The following is an 18,389-nucleotide window of genomic DNA, read 5'->3' as shown; positions in this document are numbered from 1 at the left end:
TTCTCTCTATAACTTATAATCTGAGTTATCCAATTTCAGCTCTTAAATATGTACACCTTAAGTCAGCTTAAGAGCTCAAAGAGGTTATAAACTAAAATCAGCTTAAGTCACACTCAACTAAATATTTCATGAAAACTTATTTGAGACCATACACTATGTGACGATTCAAAATACAAGCACAATCTCATATTACAACGGCACATTTATAATTTCTTTATATATGTAACTACAAATATGTTATTTCTTGAGATTTCCAGCCACCATTTATGTGTGCATATGGAACTATGGACTGCACAAACAGGACTGAAAAAAGAAACACCTGTTAAAACATTTTCCCCATATTTGATAAACAAACGTGAAGGAATCATATATCATTTGCTTCATTCAAGTAACCAAAGACGCTTCGCCTCTTCTCAGACCTCCAGCTACAGGGTGACCCTTAGTTAGTTCTAAACCGCTCCCATCTGTTTCTCAAAACTCTTGCACCCTTTTGTATCTTTCTCAAAGCGATCTTAAGCAGGCAGTTCGAGCTTCACGTTATTCTTCCAGCTGAAAACAAAAGAGTTGCAGATGTAAATGTGTTTTGGGAGACTAATCAAGCTTTAGGTATAGGTGCATCAGTGCATGTGGAGATCATACCTTTCAAAGTAATAATAGAAGAAATCAGCATATAGAAGAGTCTGAACAAGTCCTGAAATCCAAACTGCGCAAGCAGGGATGGGATACAGAAAGTTATTTGAGGATGAGAGAGAGATAGGGAGAGATGGAGAGAGAAGCATACTTATCCAGTGGACATAGTGCGGTTCAGTGAAGTAGCGGTAAATCCAGTTAAGAATATAAAATGCTCGGTATGCACTGCAATGAAAAGGCAAGAAAAATCATCAGCTAATACTACAACAACAATGTTTCTAACATCGACATGGTTTCCGAAAGAGTTAGTTCATAAATCTTGCAAAATGATGAGAAGGCTCTGCTTCAGATGGATGAGAAAGGAGAGCAAAAGATAAGTCAGAAGTCTAGCGCGCCTCTGTTTGAACTACTGGATACAGAAAACAGAAACCCCCATCACAGAGATAGAGGGTCCGGGCCAGGAACTTTATGAACAATGTACTATTTGATTTAAACTGCAACAAAAAAGTCCTAGTTATGAAATTTCTAACTGATACATATTTTTGCTTTAAAATCATTGTCCTGCTAAGAGAGCTTGATTAAATCACATATTGATCTTCTGAAGAGTGAGATATAACCATTAAAATACAAAAAAGAGAGGACATTTATCACCAAAAGGTGATGATACGCTTGTTAGCAGATGTAGAATCAAGTAAAAGATAAATGGAGTCAAATTATCACATATGTGAGCCTCTTACACTAATAAAGCTTGGTCAGAGTCTCAGTCGTAAGAAAAATATAATGGATGACTAAATGATCATTAGAGCATAGCTCCTACCAGAAATAATGTTATGGCAGGATATATGATGTTAGAAAGTAGGGAAAACAACAAAACTGAAGGTCGGAATCATTTAAAAAGACCTCAATGCTACAATTGACTGTCACCTGTTCAAATAGTACTCCCCTATTGAATAACACATGAAATATCCAGCAAATCACATTCATGCAGTAAAGCCCAAATGCCAGCATAAATTATGAAAAATGTATAAACATATATGGAACTAGTGTAAGACAACCTATCACTAAATTCCATGTGACCAATAAATAAAGATCCTCACTCAACAATTAGGAATGCTGCAATAAACAATTACCCTAGAAAAAAAACGTATTGTCCAGTCAGGTTGTCAATATTCTTTGTTCTCTGCAGCAAAACTAACTGAGGAAGGATGGCAACTGCTTCTAAGTATAAGGAAAATGCCCACATCACCTGATAAACAACACACTAGAGTCAAGGCACAAGGACTCCAATAAGTTTTAAGGCTAACTAGCTGTCTTATAGAAGTTGGGATACCTCTTTGAAGGAAAATCTCTCATTTACAATTAGTGCTAAAAACAGACAGGGTAGCATAAGGACGTAGTGGCGGAAAGTGTCCTGGTCTTTGTTGTAGGATCTGCGGACAACCTTGTGATGCTTCATATACCAGACTATTGATATAGAACTTCCCAAGAAAATTATTTTCATTAATGTGTTGTAGAATGAGATATAGTCCGTGAAGAGATCCAAATATCGAGTAACAAAAACAATAGCATAGAGTTCCTGAGTCTTCAGAGAAACGCCTACAAAAGGTAATGTCAATATTAGATGCACTGTCAAAAGGGACCTGGGAATTATTCGGCAGCTCCAAGTTATGGTGAAGATAAAGAATGGAGGCTCAAAAGAAAACAACATATTCAAGGCATTATATGCCAAACTTGACGAAAGAGATTGTTGCAATATAATTTATTCCGAATAGACCATATGTACAATCAATACATCCAAGAGTTATGATTCTTCATAAGATACGTTCAAAATATTGGAAAAATAAATTCATTCTAGATGGTACAAAGTCCAAATAATAGTTTCATAACAGAGTGAAAATTGATACCATATAATGGAAGTACTTTTTCTCTGACCTTTATCATTATATTTATTGGAAATTCTATTCATAAAATCAAAATAGCAATCCATATCTCATGGATCCATTAATTAGGATTACATGGCAACATAACATTAGCCAAGAGTTCTATTATTTGGTTGAGCCGATCATATTCATTGGCATATTGTGTTCACCAAACATCCATCCCTTGTGCTTACTTTCAAAGTGAGAGACAGTTATAAAATTTTTAAAAAAAAACATCACAGATTTGAGTAACAAGGATTTAGGAGGCAAAATGACTTGTTAAATAGTAACAGCATTTTAAGACTGTCCATAACAATAAGAAACCACTACACTCATTAGGGAATCTATTAAATCAAAGGAGATTGTAGGTCTGATAACTTATGTTCTTCACTGAACTAGAGCAAATTCAAAGAAATAGGACTTTAGATTTGCAACTCAGATCAAACATCTTTGGTCGCTCCACATGCAGATAAAAGAAACAGCCACATTGTGAAACATCAAGTTGCAGACAAGCACGTCTAAACTACACAAAAACAACTTCTAACAAATTACCAAGTTAACTAATTCCATCAAGATAACTGCATTTTGGTATCTTTTATACATGATCCACCACAACTACACTACAGAGAAAAAAAAAATCTAAGAATCTTGACCAGAAAACCTAGTAGTTATAGCAATCTTCTTATCATTCTTATATAGTAGTAGTTCACAAACTCGAAAACTTTCTAAGATAGAGCCTAGCAGCTGAGAAATGGCTAAAATTGTGACCTTAACTATTTGGTCCATGCTAATTCCAATGGTGCATAATAAAACAAGCCCAAAAAGCTTCACAAACACATTCCTCAATTTCCTAAATCGCCAGAACAAATTACCTTAAACTGTGGACAAATTATATTTCTGAGAAATGCATATTACGGAGACTAGCGCAACAGAAATAGATTAAACAAAATAACTAAAAAAAAGAGGTATGGCCGAATACTTCCATCACTTGTTGAATAAGGAGATCATATATTGTGTGGAAGATGAGAAAATGCATTACCAGCACAAGATTTGATGGTATGAATTTTGAGGAGCAAAACAAGGACACTTGCCAAATGGGTCATATCCCCCGCTAACCTGAATATATTCATCTTAGAATATGCAGTTTAGTGAATAAACATAGCCAGAAAATAGATCTGGCGGCAATTGGTGAAGTAATTTGTCTTCGTTTTCAGTCGTTGAGACGCAACTCAAACGGAGATCTCTGTAGTGTTGGTAGTGAACTACTTTTGCATTTTATGGAGATTTTGCTCGTCCCTAATTTCATTTCATTTCATTTTATGGAGACGAATATTAATAAATTGCATACAGCACTCCAATTTTTATTTTGTTTTGAGTATACAGAATTAGAATATTATAGATTCAGCTAGAAGGGTAAAAGGTAATACGTCTAAGTCATACGCAAACTGTCAAGTTCAATAATAGAGTGTGGCAAATTTTTGCTAATGAAAAATAAGAGAAATATACAGTAGTAAATTGTAGAGAGCTAAGCTAGTCTCTTGACATTAAACAAATGTTAATTACATTGTTTGGAAGAAAAAGGAGCAAAAAAATGGCATAAATAATGGAGAATATGCTCCTTTCTAAGTAAATAGGTGAAGCGTTTGATAAGGGGGACTCGGCCACTACACTTCCCATCCCTGGAGTTAGGCCCCCTCCGCCACCACCGTACAAAGGTGGAGCTGTAGTGGCCCCTGGTGGCGGAAGTGGTTCCGTTAGAGTCGGTGTTGTTGAAGTTGGATTAGTCGTGCCGCTGGGTGTCGACACCATCCCTCCTGCATTTCTGAAAAATTGAAGATCCTACTAAATTACTAGTAGTACAAGAAATTTGTGACAACATTTAAAATAGTAGTACTAGCTAATTACACTTGAATGATTATATATCCAAGCTTTAAGGTGTTAGTAGCATAGGTTCATATCTCACATATAGTAGTAATCAAATAAATTATGGAGTACCTTGGAGATGAGGGATAATTACAAGATCCATAGCCTACAAAAAGTTTAAAAAAAATCAGCATGTATAATAAAACTCTGTGACAAAAAAAGCACTCTTAGAAGGATGAAAGCAGAGACTTGGATCGGTGGTGGCGATAGCAGCAGCGCCGGCAAAGGAGCAGGCGGTGGGGTCGGTGGTCCTCTTCCGCTGGTAGTAACTGTTGATGGCATAGGAAGCGTGAGCAGGCAAAGTGTTGGGAAGATAGCAGAGGCCGGAAGACTGAATGGGGGCGCAGTCGGCGCCCGCGCTGCATGCGTAGTCCAGAGCTCTTTGCATAACCTGTTCGCTCGCGTCGCTCCTCACCACGCACCACGTGCTTGCTGCTGCCGACAAGGTGGCGGTGGTGCTGAGTAACAGCGCCATCGCTTTGAATGTGAAGAGCGTCGCAGCCATCGGGAGAAGAGGTAAGGGCAGAGCGAGTGTGAAGGGAAGGGGTGAGTTTATGTATCTTTTTGCTTTGTTTTTTTTTTTGGGTGGTTTTTCTTTTCTTGGTTTTATTTGCTTTATGGTGTTGTATATCCCTTTTGTTCTGTTTTATTTTATGTAGTGTTTTTGCTTTTGCTTAGGAATTCAAGACTGGTTTTTGAGATATCAGATTCAATCGTCAATAAAGTTTTCAATCCAGGTTGGCCTCATTTAAAGCTTTTCTTTTTAAATTTCATTGAATTTGATAATAGTGCCAACTTTATAAATTGCCATTTTGTTGTTGTAAAGATTAAAAAAAAAGTAAAGAAAACATGAACAACTAGCCATTGTTATTATCATGAACATTGTTAAATCATGTACTATCAATCTATTTTATGTTGTTGTGTAATGTGAACTCATGGTAACCTTTATAATTGGGTATTTATGAATAATAACATGACATATAACAAATCTTATTCACGTATAATTTCACACGTGATATATATTAGTAATGAACTTGATAGAGTGCATGGCTACATTGGGTTTTTGAATTTTCAAGAGTAAATATATACATACATGCACATTTCAAATGTTTTCTTGCAATTGCATATGCATTAATAACTCCAATATTATCTCTCCTTGTCTAATTGCAGACGGATTAGAATTTAGGGTACATCTTAAAGATACAGTTCAAAATTTTTTTCCCATGTCCTAAGATACAGTTCAAATATTGAACATTAACTTTTTGCTCATTTTGTTAAAAAAAAGTACTACTACAATTAAAAGATAATGTAACAAGACTTTTTTTTTCCCGCTTTGACCAGCTACTCAGTGCCCTTTTTTGTATACTCCATTTGGTAGTGGATTCAATATACCCAAAAAATACAAAGCAAAAGAAAAGAATTCATGTGGAATCTGATACTGAAACAAATTGGACATATAATGAATGTGATTGGTGCTTTTCTCTATCTCAAAATTTTATTTAAATTAAGGAAATGGAAATTCCATCTGGCCAGTGGGGATTCTATCATTCTATAGTTCTCAGCATAATGTCTTCTAAAATATTGTTTAGACTATGTAATATTCAATGGTGGTTCTAGGTTCTATCAGTGCATAAGAGCAAAAAAACTTCATTAAATTTGACATTTGGAGTTGCTGTCGCTGTCATCACAGGGTGGCAGTTTCCAAACCCTTCGGGGTTGTGGCTCACTTCCTCTTTGTCCTCTGATGTCTGCAATGATTCGTCAATGTATTTGATTCCATAAGTTATGTTTTATGGATTAGTCATCGACTATTTTCGACTAAAGAACAAATTATGGGTTAAGTAATGAGCAAGTTTTCAACTATGGTTATTTTGGTCAGGAAAAATGGTTACTCTAGCTAGCACCTCATTTATTGAATGCGGAAAAGATGTACTAGTTGATGGTGAAGAAATTAAGAAGCATTAAAATGGTAGTATTAATTTAAGGTAAGAATTAAACTTTTATATCCTCAATGTTGGGTTGGCACTACAGGCTGAATTCTACTCTCATATCAAAAATCATTACAGAATTTGATTCGACAATAAAACTAGTTTTAATGCGAAGTCCATTCTTCGTCAAGAATTTGGTGAAACAACAAATCAAATCAAATAATATAAAATCCGCAACCTCAAAGTTGATGTACATTGAAGTAGTGATTAAGTTTAAAGTGCAATATAGAAAAAGTAGTAATGTTCAATTCAAAAACCATGTCAAAATGCAAAATAAGGTAATATTCCTACTACTTCATAATTTAAACGCAACTTTTCAAAATAAAAGGTACCAAATTATTTTAACCACCGACTCAATTTTTTTTAAAAAAATAAAATTAATTACGAATCTGTACTATTAACATAATTTTTTTTAATTTTTTTTCTGTTGTTACTGTTATCATATTAAATCTGGAAGCATGCGTAGCAAGCTCTTTTTCTCTTCGATTTTCGACGACTTCTGCAAGGTTTTTTCGGTCTTTATTCGACTTAAATATTAAAAAAAGAAGTAAATTTCTATCGAACCACAACACATACTTTTTCTCATTTTTAGTTTACCAATTTTATTTTTGTGGATTTTTTTTAATTTTGAAATGTTAAAAGAATAAAAGCTATAAATTTAATTATGAAAATGACTTATAACTAATAGTATCAGCAAAAAAAAATACTAGTACTTTAAAAGAAAATGCAATACTGGACCGCAACTACTATAAAAAATCAATCCTATATAATATTAAGCATGTAAAATTAAATACTACGGAGTATATGAAATATAAGAAAAAAAATTAATAAAAAAGGGTTCAAACATGACGTATAATAAAATTGGATTGTGAGAAGAAATAAAAGTGATTATGTTTATCATATGAAATCTAATAGCTAGAGATTAATGTTAATGATATACATGGATAAACTTCGGAGTATTCTAGTGATCTATAAATCGCCATGTGTAATTTCGTTGTATTATTATTTAAATTTAAAAAGAAAAGAAAACTATCAAAATTAGGGTTTTGGATCAAAATGTCAATATAGTGTATTAAACATACATATACTATTCACTGAATATGTCAACACAATTTAGCATTGACATTGTATATGTACTCCCTTCGTCCCAAGTTACTTGAGTCATATCTCATTTTAGGTTGTCCAAGTTACTTGAATCATTTCTCTTTTTGACTAAAAATAAAACATCTAATCACATTTACTTTATTCATTCTTTTACTTTAACCTCTATACTCTCTCTTACTTTATTCTCTATTCTACTTTATTTAACATCCTAAACATAACTTTCTTAAATTCCGTGTAAAAAAGAAACGCTTCAAATAACGTGGGACGGATGGAGTATTATATTGACATATTATCATAGCTACATTGACATTAAACTGCTTTTGAAAAATATGAAAATTAGAGAATTTTTTCAAATTTTGACATCAAAACATATGCAAGTGAGATCTCGTTAAAATCATTATAAAATTGTCTTTAATTTGATATAAGTTGTGTAAAAAATAATTTAAATCGAGATAGTTATGATCATTTAAAGTTTTTGGATATTATTTTAAAGTGGATTATAACTAACTTTTGATCGATTGACATTAATACCTTAATTGACATGTTGTATGCATTGTATTGATAGTCATGAACTTCATGATTCAGTATGTATTGTTTAGTCGTAGACTTGTAGTTAGCAATTTAGTGAATTAGCAATATAACACACCTTGGAGAAACTATGATTTTTTTTCCAAAATTACAAAATCCAATTTATTAATAGCCTAATAGATAAAGGGTAAAATTTTCCATATACAAATACTACCAAATTTATGATTAATAAAAAATAAAATAAGTAAAAAAAAACATAAAGTTTCTATAAAAGGTCAACTACAAATACTAGTCCTTGTTTAAATTGAGGTACCCACAAATTGTGTCCATCCAGTTGTTGAGAATACACATCTCTCTCTCTGTAAACTCGGTGCTTCTTCTCCTACAGCTACTGCTCCGGCGTCGTTTCACCATGACTCATATCCTTCTCTTCTCAACCGATTTGATTAGATTTTTCGTTATCAAACCCTACGGATTTTAATTAATTTTTTATGTAATCTTTTTATTGTCTTTGTTCTTGTTTTATTCTTAACTGTACGCTACGAGGAAATCAAAGAGAAAAGGATCGTGAAAGGGCTCAAGCTCGCAATGCTAAAAACAAAACTAAAGACGACGGGTTGACCCCCGAGCAGCGTCGTGAAAGGTGCCCCCTCCCTTCACTTTATTCTACTTGTTTTCATCTTCTATTTTCGCAAGATTCAATTTTTCCTTGTTTTAATCAAGTAGTATTATTTTTGCTATGGTGATTTGGTGTTGTATACAATATGGTGTTATGCATAAGGATTGAACTAATTCATTTTGTTCCCAGCCTCGTTGATTTGTGAATTCTTTGTAATGTTTGAGGTTGGTTCTATTTAGAACAAGCCTTGTTCCTTTATTCATGTATTGATTTATACCTATCTGCATATCTGGATTTTGTTTCTGTAAATTCTGTACAAGTGTGTGAGTTTGATTGTTTAGATTTGATATTTTGATGATTTTTTTTTACCAAACATGTGATTTGATTGTTTATGATTGAGACATGGTGTCATTCTTGCTGTCAGATTTGACATTTAGATGAATTTATGTGCAAATCTTTAATTTTGATTCTTTATGATTGAGAAATACTAGCTAGCTATAAATCGAAACTTTTTAAACACATGGGTTTTGATGCGTAATTGATAAAGAGTAATAGAGTGATAGTATAAAGAAAAGTGTGTTCACCTCATTCGAGAGAGAAATTTGTTTCTATTTTTTAGGGAACGGACCAAAAAGGAAAGAGTTTCTATTTTTAGGGGGCGGAGGGAAGTATTATTCTTGATATTGGATTAAATGCACTCACATATTCAGTTATTTTTTTGTATTTTGATCTATTATCTAATGATATTGCGCTTTCGTGTCTGCCTTGTGTCAAACAGAGACGCAAAGGCGCTTCAGGAGAAGGCTGCGAAGAAGGCAGCCCAGGCAGCAGGGGGTAATGATGCTGGAGGTAAGAGCACAAAAAAATAGGGAATCCACTCGTAGATGATTTTCTCCATTCGTGCTCTTGTAACTCCCTTGTAGACTCTTATGTGTTTTCATATGTACCGGTAAACTATCATTTTTCTTGCACTCTTTTGCAATGGAGTATAAGTGAAGAAATACTACAATTGTTATATGTTACTATCATTCAATGCTTGTCTGAAATATTTAAGATAAATTTGTGTTTCTTTAACTAGAAGCATGCTCGTAGATATAGTGTGCGGGTGATGTACCTTTGTTTTTTAAGTCACTCCTAAACAAGTTGGTTTACACTTTACATTGAGTTGCAACACTTAGTGGCTGGCATTGCCTTTACACAATTATTCATGATAAATTTCAGTTAATAAACTCCCCCCATAGAAAAAAGAAAAACTCCAAGTTAGCAAACTTTTTATTTTCATTTTTATGTTATTCTAAATGTCAGATTTGAAAAAATAAAGGGTAACTGATATGTGATTTCATATACAAAGTTAAAAACACTGTTTATCAGTGTTTGAGTACAAACGCAGCAATTTGGCGATACCTGTAGTTGGAGTGATTTGTTTAGTTTAGCATGATATCTTCTTGTGATTGTAGATTATAGGCTGTGAATACCATTTTTAGTGCTTGCTTCTATAAGTCTCTATCTGGACATGCTCAATGCTTTGTAGAGTTGATATGTCAGTTGAGTAGAATCACTTTTTGGCTGATGCAACTTATGTGGATTAGCTCCTTTATCTAAACATTCATAATTGATACTGTTTGAGCTGATTTCAGTGGTTTTAATTGCTTGCTGAGTGTAATTTAAATTAGGGGTAAGAAAATTTGTTTCCTTTGACTCCCTCATAAAAAAATGATTTTAACTTTTCGATCTCTCTTTTGCACTACAAGGAGGGATAATATAATCACACTAATGCGTTGTGATAATATTAGCCCTCATGGGAGTGAAAAGGAGGATAAGAAAGGGTGACATAAAAGAACAGAGTGATTTAAATGGAGAGAATTTTCTTATTCCTCACAACGAAAGTGAATGCACCCTTACGTTTTGTTAGCAACTCAACAACGCATGAAGTGTTTAGAGAAAAAAGAAACAAGTATGATTAATGAAAGCTATAATTTCTCTGTTCTTGAAAGGAAGCTTAGAAGCAAGACTTATTTCTAAGTTATATGGGATATATGAGTGGTATTTTTTTTGTAGTTTAGATGCAATTTCCTTTGGCGCTTGGCTGAATCTAAAATGAAAGTGGCTTGAGTAATATGCTTTATCTGGAGCTTGTTCACACATTCTATACAGATTCTATGCTGTTATATTGTTAATGCTGATGATCTTGTAATGTCGATTATGCATTGCTTTCTGCTCCCATTGATCTTATATATGCATGCCTATATACTGTAAAGGGTGTTCACTTTTGCAGATAGATTAGAGTTACAACACAGAGAATTTAAGTAATCAAAGGATTACATAGAATTTGTGTTTATTTGAAGACATTTTCATAGGGCAAAGTATGTAGTTTGTGTTTTTATAGTTAAGCCGGAATTTTAATAATTGCCTTCTTTGTTTATCATTATTTCAAAAAATTGTTGTGGTACTGATAGACCGAAACTTAATAATAATAATAATAATAATATAATAATAATAATAAGGCAAGAAATATCATGTTTCCATAATAATAATAATGATAATCTTCATCGCAATTCTTCGCTCATTTTTTGTTGCTTATATAGTTATATTCTTTCCAAAATTTTCAATAAATATTCTTCATTAAATCAACAATTCTTCAATAAATATGCAAAGTATAAAGGAGATGGAGTGAGAAGAGTTAGTTAACACAAAGTCTGACTTGCATATCCGTATTATACATTTTAGTCTTAATAGATCTTGTGCAACATACACAGTAATAAGAGTACATTGATCTTGTTCTTTTGGGGATATCTAATACAGAGAGTCGTAGGAGTCAAATTAATTTTTTCTCTATCCACCTTTTCCAAATTATTAAAAAAAAAACCACGTTTGACCTAATTTACAACAACAAAAATGTATCGCTTTATAGAAAAGTGAAACAATTTTTTAAGTCTATAATTCATTGTTAATTGAACAAAGTTCATGCCTGGCATATACTGGAATTAAATGAAAACGTCAAACGTCTTTAACATTTTGTACTCCTCCTTCAGGCAATTAGAAAAGAATTGCCTGCGACTGTCGTGTCTTCTTTGAAGTTCTAGAAGATATCAGAATCATATATGCGTTTCAAGAAATAATAGACTAAAATAATTTGGCCACAATTTTATTTAAACGGAATACTTATTCGGTCATTGAGTAGTACTAAATCAAATTATACAATTAACAACGCTTTGTTGTATAGCCGTCTTAGCTCAGCTGGTAGAGCGCGTGGCTTTTAACCACGTGGTCGTGGGTTCGATTCCCACAGACGGCGGAAATTGAGTTTTTAAGTATTTTCATAGTTTTTTGAAAAGGAAATAGTGTTCAAATTTTTATGTAAACAAGTTTACAATTTTGATTCCCTACTTTGAGTCACGGCTTCATATTCCGTCTCTATAATAGTATTTGTAAGTATTGTAATTATATACGTAACATTTTTGGAATATAACATAAAATCCTATAAAAGATACTCCCTGCATTTTGTATATGTTGTGTGTTGAAGATGGATTCGACATTCTTGAAGTAGTAATATATTTTAAGGTAGTTATTAGAAATGAAACTGTACGTGAATAGAATAATATTACAAAATAAACCATTTTGTAGACAAGGGTAATGTAAAAAAGATGGATGTTTTTCTGTTGAAGAACAACTTTCTCCTATCCCACATGTGTAAGCCTACATTTAGGAAAAATAAAGTTCAGATGGCATGTGTTGGTACAACAAAATATTACATGTGGCGATCTGTCTTGTTGGGTGTAGTTTTGCAGATAAATAAAGGAGAATGAAATGTCTGAATAATCCAGAAAAAAAAAGGCAAAAGTAACTTTGATAACATGCTCCTTGTTTTATCTAACTGGGATTGTTGAATCACCTATGCATCCATATGAATTTTGTAACTACTAAATTACTAATATTATTCAATGATGGCTGTATCTCCAAATTTCCAATTGTTCTATTAAACTTTGATACTACATGTGATACATGTGGCGAATCAACATTAATCGGTATTATTACGTTATATGCATAAATTACTTTGTGTAGATACACCATAAATTACTTATTCATTACTTGAAAAAAACAAAGTTGAAACCGATATAAAGTTGATGTAATTCGATTCTTCTATAAAACCAATATAAAGTTGGTGGAGTTATATAGTTGAATTTATGAATAGAAGGCAGTAAAATTAAAACACAAAATAGAGAATACGGCTCTAACATTTTTACATTTGGGGATACTCATAACATTGTCGGAATCACATGCAATGAGGTAACGCCTACGGTTCATTTGATCAGCGAGGTGACCAACCCAACTCCTATATATATCGGTAGATCTTTCTATTGATAAAAATGCATTTGATTCAAGGCGTGAGATTTTGAAACGAGGTGGGTTGTACGGTTTTAAGCTAGAATCAGTGGGTCCTGATTTTGTCGGTGAATTTAGCCGAGGAAAAGGAGAAGATCGCAACGGTTTACTCATTAAAATGCTGGTATTCAAACAGATTTATATTGGATGGTTGGCGACGTTGGAGATTCTTTGAGCTATGATAACATCAATTACGGCCCGAAGCTACCTTGGCTTACAAAAACAAAATAATTACGTGTGTGGTTTCCAATGCTCAACATAATATTCCATTACATTGAATAAAGTTTTTTTATAATGTATTTTACAACTTTATAAGTACGTTTTTGCATTGTTGTAACACTGCATAAATTGTGGAATCCAAAATTGAGTGAATCATACACATGAGAATTCTCTCTACACTTTGTCTTATATTATAGTGATTGTTATTTACGTCTTATATTTGACTACTCCTAAATTATGTAAGAAAAAATTACGGAGATTTTTCAATTAAAAATGAAGAAATTGAGAGGAGTTGCAAACTAATTTTCTCCTATTTTCTTATGAGTTTTGGAGTACATTTTATATGTGCGAAAATTTTGTTTAAATTGCACTATCAGATATCAATTGTGGGTCTTGCAAAGGAAAAATATCAATTGTGTGGTCCTCTCATCATCAAAAATATAAATATAAAAATATTAAGTGTCACTTGTTAATATACCTCGGTGCCAACTAATTTAATAACGAATTGATAATTATACAATAAAATCCGCCAGTTTCTTTTGTCGCTATTGTACGTGGCTTGATAGTGGTAACAATGTTAATGATCTGATTAGCGTCAATCATTATATTGGAAGTCAACATGTTGAAATGATAATGAAAAAAATAAAAGCTTAATTAAAGTAATTATAATTTATTCCATGTATATGTACGTGAGTCTCACTTGAAATGAAATGGAAGTTTGATATGTTTAGTGGTAATCACTATTTACATATGCGTTTTGGGTTGGGAAATAATCCACATAATTCACACTCTTAATTAACACTATTCAGATGCACCACGTCCCAATCCTAACTGAATAAATTTAAATTAAAATATTGAAATCATAATAATTAACCCTAATTAATAAGTACTTCTTGAGTATCACTATAAGCAACTCGTATATCTTTTTTCAATGCCCCACTTTCCACTTAGGCCATGTTTGGTTGTCTGGGAAAATAATCTGATTCATTAAATTTTAAATTCCTGTGTTTGTTTCGGTTTTTAATCAAACTGGAAAAGTAATCAAAATCCGAGAACAAGGAAAGTTAATACAACTTTCCAGGATTCTGAATCCTAACTTTTCTTAGGTATTCTTTTTCTCAGTTTTAAGATTCTTACATATTTAAGCAATATAGTATAGTTTTATTATTATTATTATTATTATTATTATTATTATTATTATTATTATTATTATTATTATTATTATTATTATTATTATTATTATTATTATTAATTAAAATATTTTAAAATTATAAATCATACTTAATTTCTATAATACATTACTATAATTAAAATGATCATAATTATAACTATATTTTATAATAATTCATAATAGTAATTAATAATTTATTAATAATTAATAATTTAAATATAATTATATAATATAAATTATATAATAAATAATAATTATTATTATTATATTTTATAAGTTAATAATTAATCAATAAAGTCATAGTGAAATTTTAATTTATAAAATTTATTCAATTATAATATCTGTAAATATTATAATTATAGTATAATAATTATTATATTTATTATTATAATAAATGAGTATAATACTCCATGTAACTACATTATAATTATATTAGCATAATTATGATGGATAATCCATATTTAAATAATCCATCGTAATAATAAATATAATAATATAATTATTATTATTTATAATTAAAAAATTATTAAAAATTTTACAATATTATTCTTTTTATAAATAAAATAATAATAAGTATATTTTTAGTTTGATGTTTAAATTAAATATAAATTTAAAATCTTGATATTGTCCAAAAACAGGAAAATAAAGTTACTAGGAATCATATTCCCGGGATTCATTTTCCTAGGAATCATTTTCCTTGCCAACTTTACTTTCCCACCAACCAAACATGGCATTAAAGTGAGTTATTTCTTTTTTCGCAAAATATAACAATTACTCTTGTCTCTTAGTAAATTATTATTTTACCTACTTTATTTTCATTTCGCTCCTCTATTTGTTCCCTCTTCTACATTATTATCTCTTTATTTAACTGTCTAATTATTACGAAATATTTTCTTAAATCACACATATCCAAAGAAAATGTCACGCCCAAAGAAAATGTCACGCTTATAGGACAGAGGAATTCTTCATTCACCCACCAAAAATCCTACCTTAATAGTATAATTTTGGATACTACTTCACAAAACATATTTAAATAATTACACATTGGTGGGTGAATGAAGAATTCCTCTGTCCTATAAGCGTGACATTTTCTTTGGGCGTGACATTTTCTTTGGATATGTGTGATTTAAGAAAATATTTCGTAATAATTTAGACAGTTAAATAAAGAGATAATAATGTAGAAGAGGGAACAAATAGAGGAGCGAAAAGAAAATTTTATAAAAAAAGTAAAATCTTACCATCAGAATATCCATGCAACCAATTATGCGTGCAAATAAGAGCTTGGACTTTTTCAGAAAGAAGTCTATTTCTATATTTGTTTAGGATATGTGCTCCAACGCTAAAGGAAGATTCAGATGCTACCGTTGTTATAGGAATACTAAGCACATCACATGCCATCCTAGCAAGTTCTTCACAATGGGATGAATGATCTTTCCAATACTTAAGCAGATCAAGTTTAGCATTTTCATCCATCGTCATGTCTTCCAAATATATATCCAATGGTGACTTTGCTTCCGAAGTTGCACCTCTGTAACTCTTATATGCCTATACAAGATTATAAAAATGTAGGTAAAATGATACTAAATGAAATTAATATAAATTAAACAAATATTTATATATAAAAAATACTTACAGCAAACACATTAGGATTCATTTTTAATTTCCCCACTTCTTGTCTTCTTACTCCTTCCATGAATTTAGATTCTCCAACTTCAGAATTACGACTTCCACTAGGTTGAGAAAGTTTAGACAAAGATGCATCATCACCTTTTTTCTTGTACTCATCGTATAGAGCATACAATTTCGTCTTCAACCTATTGACTTTGTCCTCACTTGAAAGAGGATCAAGTGTTGAGTAACAATACTCCACAAGTTTCAGCTTCATCCTTGGATCAAACACGGCCCCCATGGAAAGAATGTCGCTATAATCTTCCCAATATTTCTCAAACTTTGATTGCATCTTAAGAGACATAGACTTTACCACTTCATCATGACTTCTAGAATTCTTCTCCAACAAACGTCTAATATTCCACACTTCCATAAAATACAAGTTGGAAGTAGGATAGGATGAACCAGAAATTAAAGTAGTAATGTCATAAAATGGCTCCAAGAATTCACACATTACTTTTCCTCTTTCCCACTCATCTTCTGTCGGACAATGCTTATAAGCTAAATCATCACATTCAAGCATAGAGAAAGCCCGTTGATATTTAATTCCACTGGCAAGCATCAAATATGTGGAATTCCAACGTGTAGGCACATCCAAGCACAATGAAGTAGTAAATTCAATATCAACTTTTCTTGCACATTCCTTAAACTTGATCATTCTAGCTTCTGATGCTTTAACATATTTGATACTCGCTCTAATTTTATTTAAAGCATCACTAGCTACTATCAACCCTTCTTGTACAATAAGATTCAAAATATGTGCACAACATCTCACATGAAAATATTCCCCATTGCACAATAATGAGTTTTGCAACTGAAGTCGTGTTTTCAATAATTTCACCATGACATTATTAGCTGAAGCATTATCCAAAGTCAAAGAAAAGATTTTCCTATCTATCTTCCAATCCAACAAGATATCATAAATTTTTTGAGCTATTTCAGGTGCAGAATGTGGAGGAGCCATGGAACAAACTGCAAGGATTTTGCTATTTAGTTGTTCATCCACAAAATGTGCAGTCAAACAAATGTATCCCGAATTAGTACAAGCAGTCCAAAGATCACTAGTCAAGCACAGCATTCCAGGAACACTATTCAGTCTAATCTTTAATTTTTCCTTTTCAAATTCATAAAATTTCATCACATCCGAGGCATGAGTATTTCTAGAGATAAATCTTATGTTCGGGTTCAAATACTTCAAAAAACCTCTCATTGCGCTATATTCAACCCACCTCAAGGGAAGATTATGTGTAACTGATATCTTAATCATCCAATCTCGGCATATTTTTGGATCTATTACATTATCCTTAACCCTTAACTTCCCATCATGATTCAGAAACATAGTACTCAAATCACCGAAATACGGTTTCTTCTTACAAACCAACATATGACGACTAAAAGTGGATGTTCCATTTTTCGTACCTTCATTTTTCCATCTTTGAAGACAGTGATTGCACTTGACGTTTTTCCCATCTTTGTCAGGTTCTTCAACCGTAAAGTTATTCCAAACTTCAGAAGTTTTTTGTCTCTTCTTAGACTTGAAACTATTTGGAGTCTCCGTATTAATTGTTGGAGAAGAATCTTCCATCATTAGCAATTATAAATCTGTAACATAAAAATATAATTAGCATAAATTAATCACTAATCAAGTAATATTATTGAATCAATTCACCACATATATTTAGCACAAAACTATAACGTAATTAACAACTATACATTAACTAAAATGTCCAAAATATCATAAAAGATGCAGTCAGTAACATATATTTAATAATAAAGTAACTACTGACATATACTCCCTCTGTCCCATTAGAAATGCAACGTTTTCCTTTTTAGGTTGTCCCACTAAAAATGAAACGTTTCCTAAAATGGAAGCATCACTCTCTCTACTTTTCTCCCTCTCTTACTTTACTCTCTCTTCATTAACTCACAAAACAACACTATATAAAATCTTGTGCCGGAAACCAAATGTTTCATATTTATTGGGACGGAGGGAGTATTAAACAAAAAAAGGTTAGAGTTTATTGACTATTTAAATTCTTTTTCTGTCTAAATAGCATAAAACTATTATTGACTATTTAAATTCCTTTTATGTCTAAATAACATAAAGCTGAAATAATGCCTAAACAAATAATATATATATATATATATATATATAAGTCATCTCATGATTCTCATATTAATTTTGTTCTCCAGTAGGCGATAGCTAAAAAATCTAAAATACTCCCATATTATACACA

At 31.8% G+C, this 18,389-nt stretch overlaps 3 protein-coding genes and 1 non-coding gene across 6 annotated transcripts; 1 reads left to right on the top strand and 3 right to left on the bottom strand.

The window, feature by feature from the left end:
* Positions 1-129: 129 nt before the first annotated feature.
* LOC125193394 (ER lumen protein-retaining receptor-like) lies at positions 130-3,878 on the bottom strand. Of its 2 annotated transcripts, none has more exons than XM_048091177.1 (6): positions 3,589-3,878; positions 1,961-2,226; positions 1,761-1,876; positions 782-855; positions 640-703; positions 130-549 (listed from the first exon to the last, which is right to left on the bottom strand). In XM_048091177.1, the coding sequence occupies exons 1-6, from the start codon at positions 3,677-3,679 to the stop codon at positions 513-515; spliced, it is 648 nt and encodes a 215-aa protein (XP_047947134.1). In that variant the 5' UTR covers positions 3,680-3,878; the 3' UTR covers positions 130-512. The 2 variants fall into 2 exon arrangements, with proteins under 2 accessions (XP_047947134.1, XP_047947135.1); XM_048091178.1 differs by having other exon boundaries at positions 3,666-3,877.
* A 174-nt stretch (positions 3,879-4,052) lies between these two features.
* On the bottom strand, positions 4,053-5,072 carry LOC125196679 (PLASMODESMATA CALLOSE-BINDING PROTEIN 3-like). Of its 2 annotated transcripts, none has more exons than XM_048095288.1 (3): positions 4,662-5,070; positions 4,545-4,578; positions 4,053-4,371 (listed from the first exon to the last, which is right to left on the bottom strand). In XM_048095288.1, exons 1-3 carry the CDS (start codon positions 4,975-4,977, stop codon positions 4,080-4,082), a joined length of 642 nt encoding a protein of 213 aa, XP_047951245.1. In that variant the 5' UTR covers positions 4,978-5,070; the 3' UTR covers positions 4,053-4,079. The 2 variants fall into 2 exon arrangements, with proteins under 2 accessions (XP_047951245.1, XP_047951246.1); XM_048095289.1 differs by having other exon boundaries at positions 4,194-4,363; positions 4,662-5,072.
* Positions 5,073-6,085: 1,013 nt separating this feature from the next.
* LOC125194569 (zinc finger BED domain-containing protein RICESLEEPER 2-like) lies at positions 6,086-17,737 on the bottom strand. Its single transcript, XM_048092827.1, has 3 exons — positions 16,118-17,737; positions 15,880-16,029; positions 6,086-6,220 (listed from the first exon to the last, which is right to left on the bottom strand). The coding sequence occupies exons 1-3, from the start codon at positions 17,735-17,737 to the stop codon at positions 6,086-6,088; spliced, it is 1,905 nt and encodes a 634-aa protein (XP_047948784.1).
* Positions 11,934-12,006, top strand: TRNAK-UUU. The gene has a single exon. It is a non-coding gene; the product is annotated as a tRNA-Lys (tRNA).
* Positions 17,738-18,389: the final 652 nt, after the last annotated feature.

Source organism: Salvia hispanica, chromosome 6, assembly GCF_023119035.1.
Source record: "Salvia hispanica cultivar TCC Black 2014 chromosome 6, UniMelb_Shisp_WGS_1.0, whole genome shotgun sequence".
NCBI lineage: Eukaryota > Viridiplantae > Streptophyta > Magnoliopsida > Lamiales > Lamiaceae > Salvia > Salvia hispanica.
The sequence above is the reverse complement of the archived record's forward strand: the minus strand, read 5'-3'. Positions and strand labels throughout refer to the sequence as shown.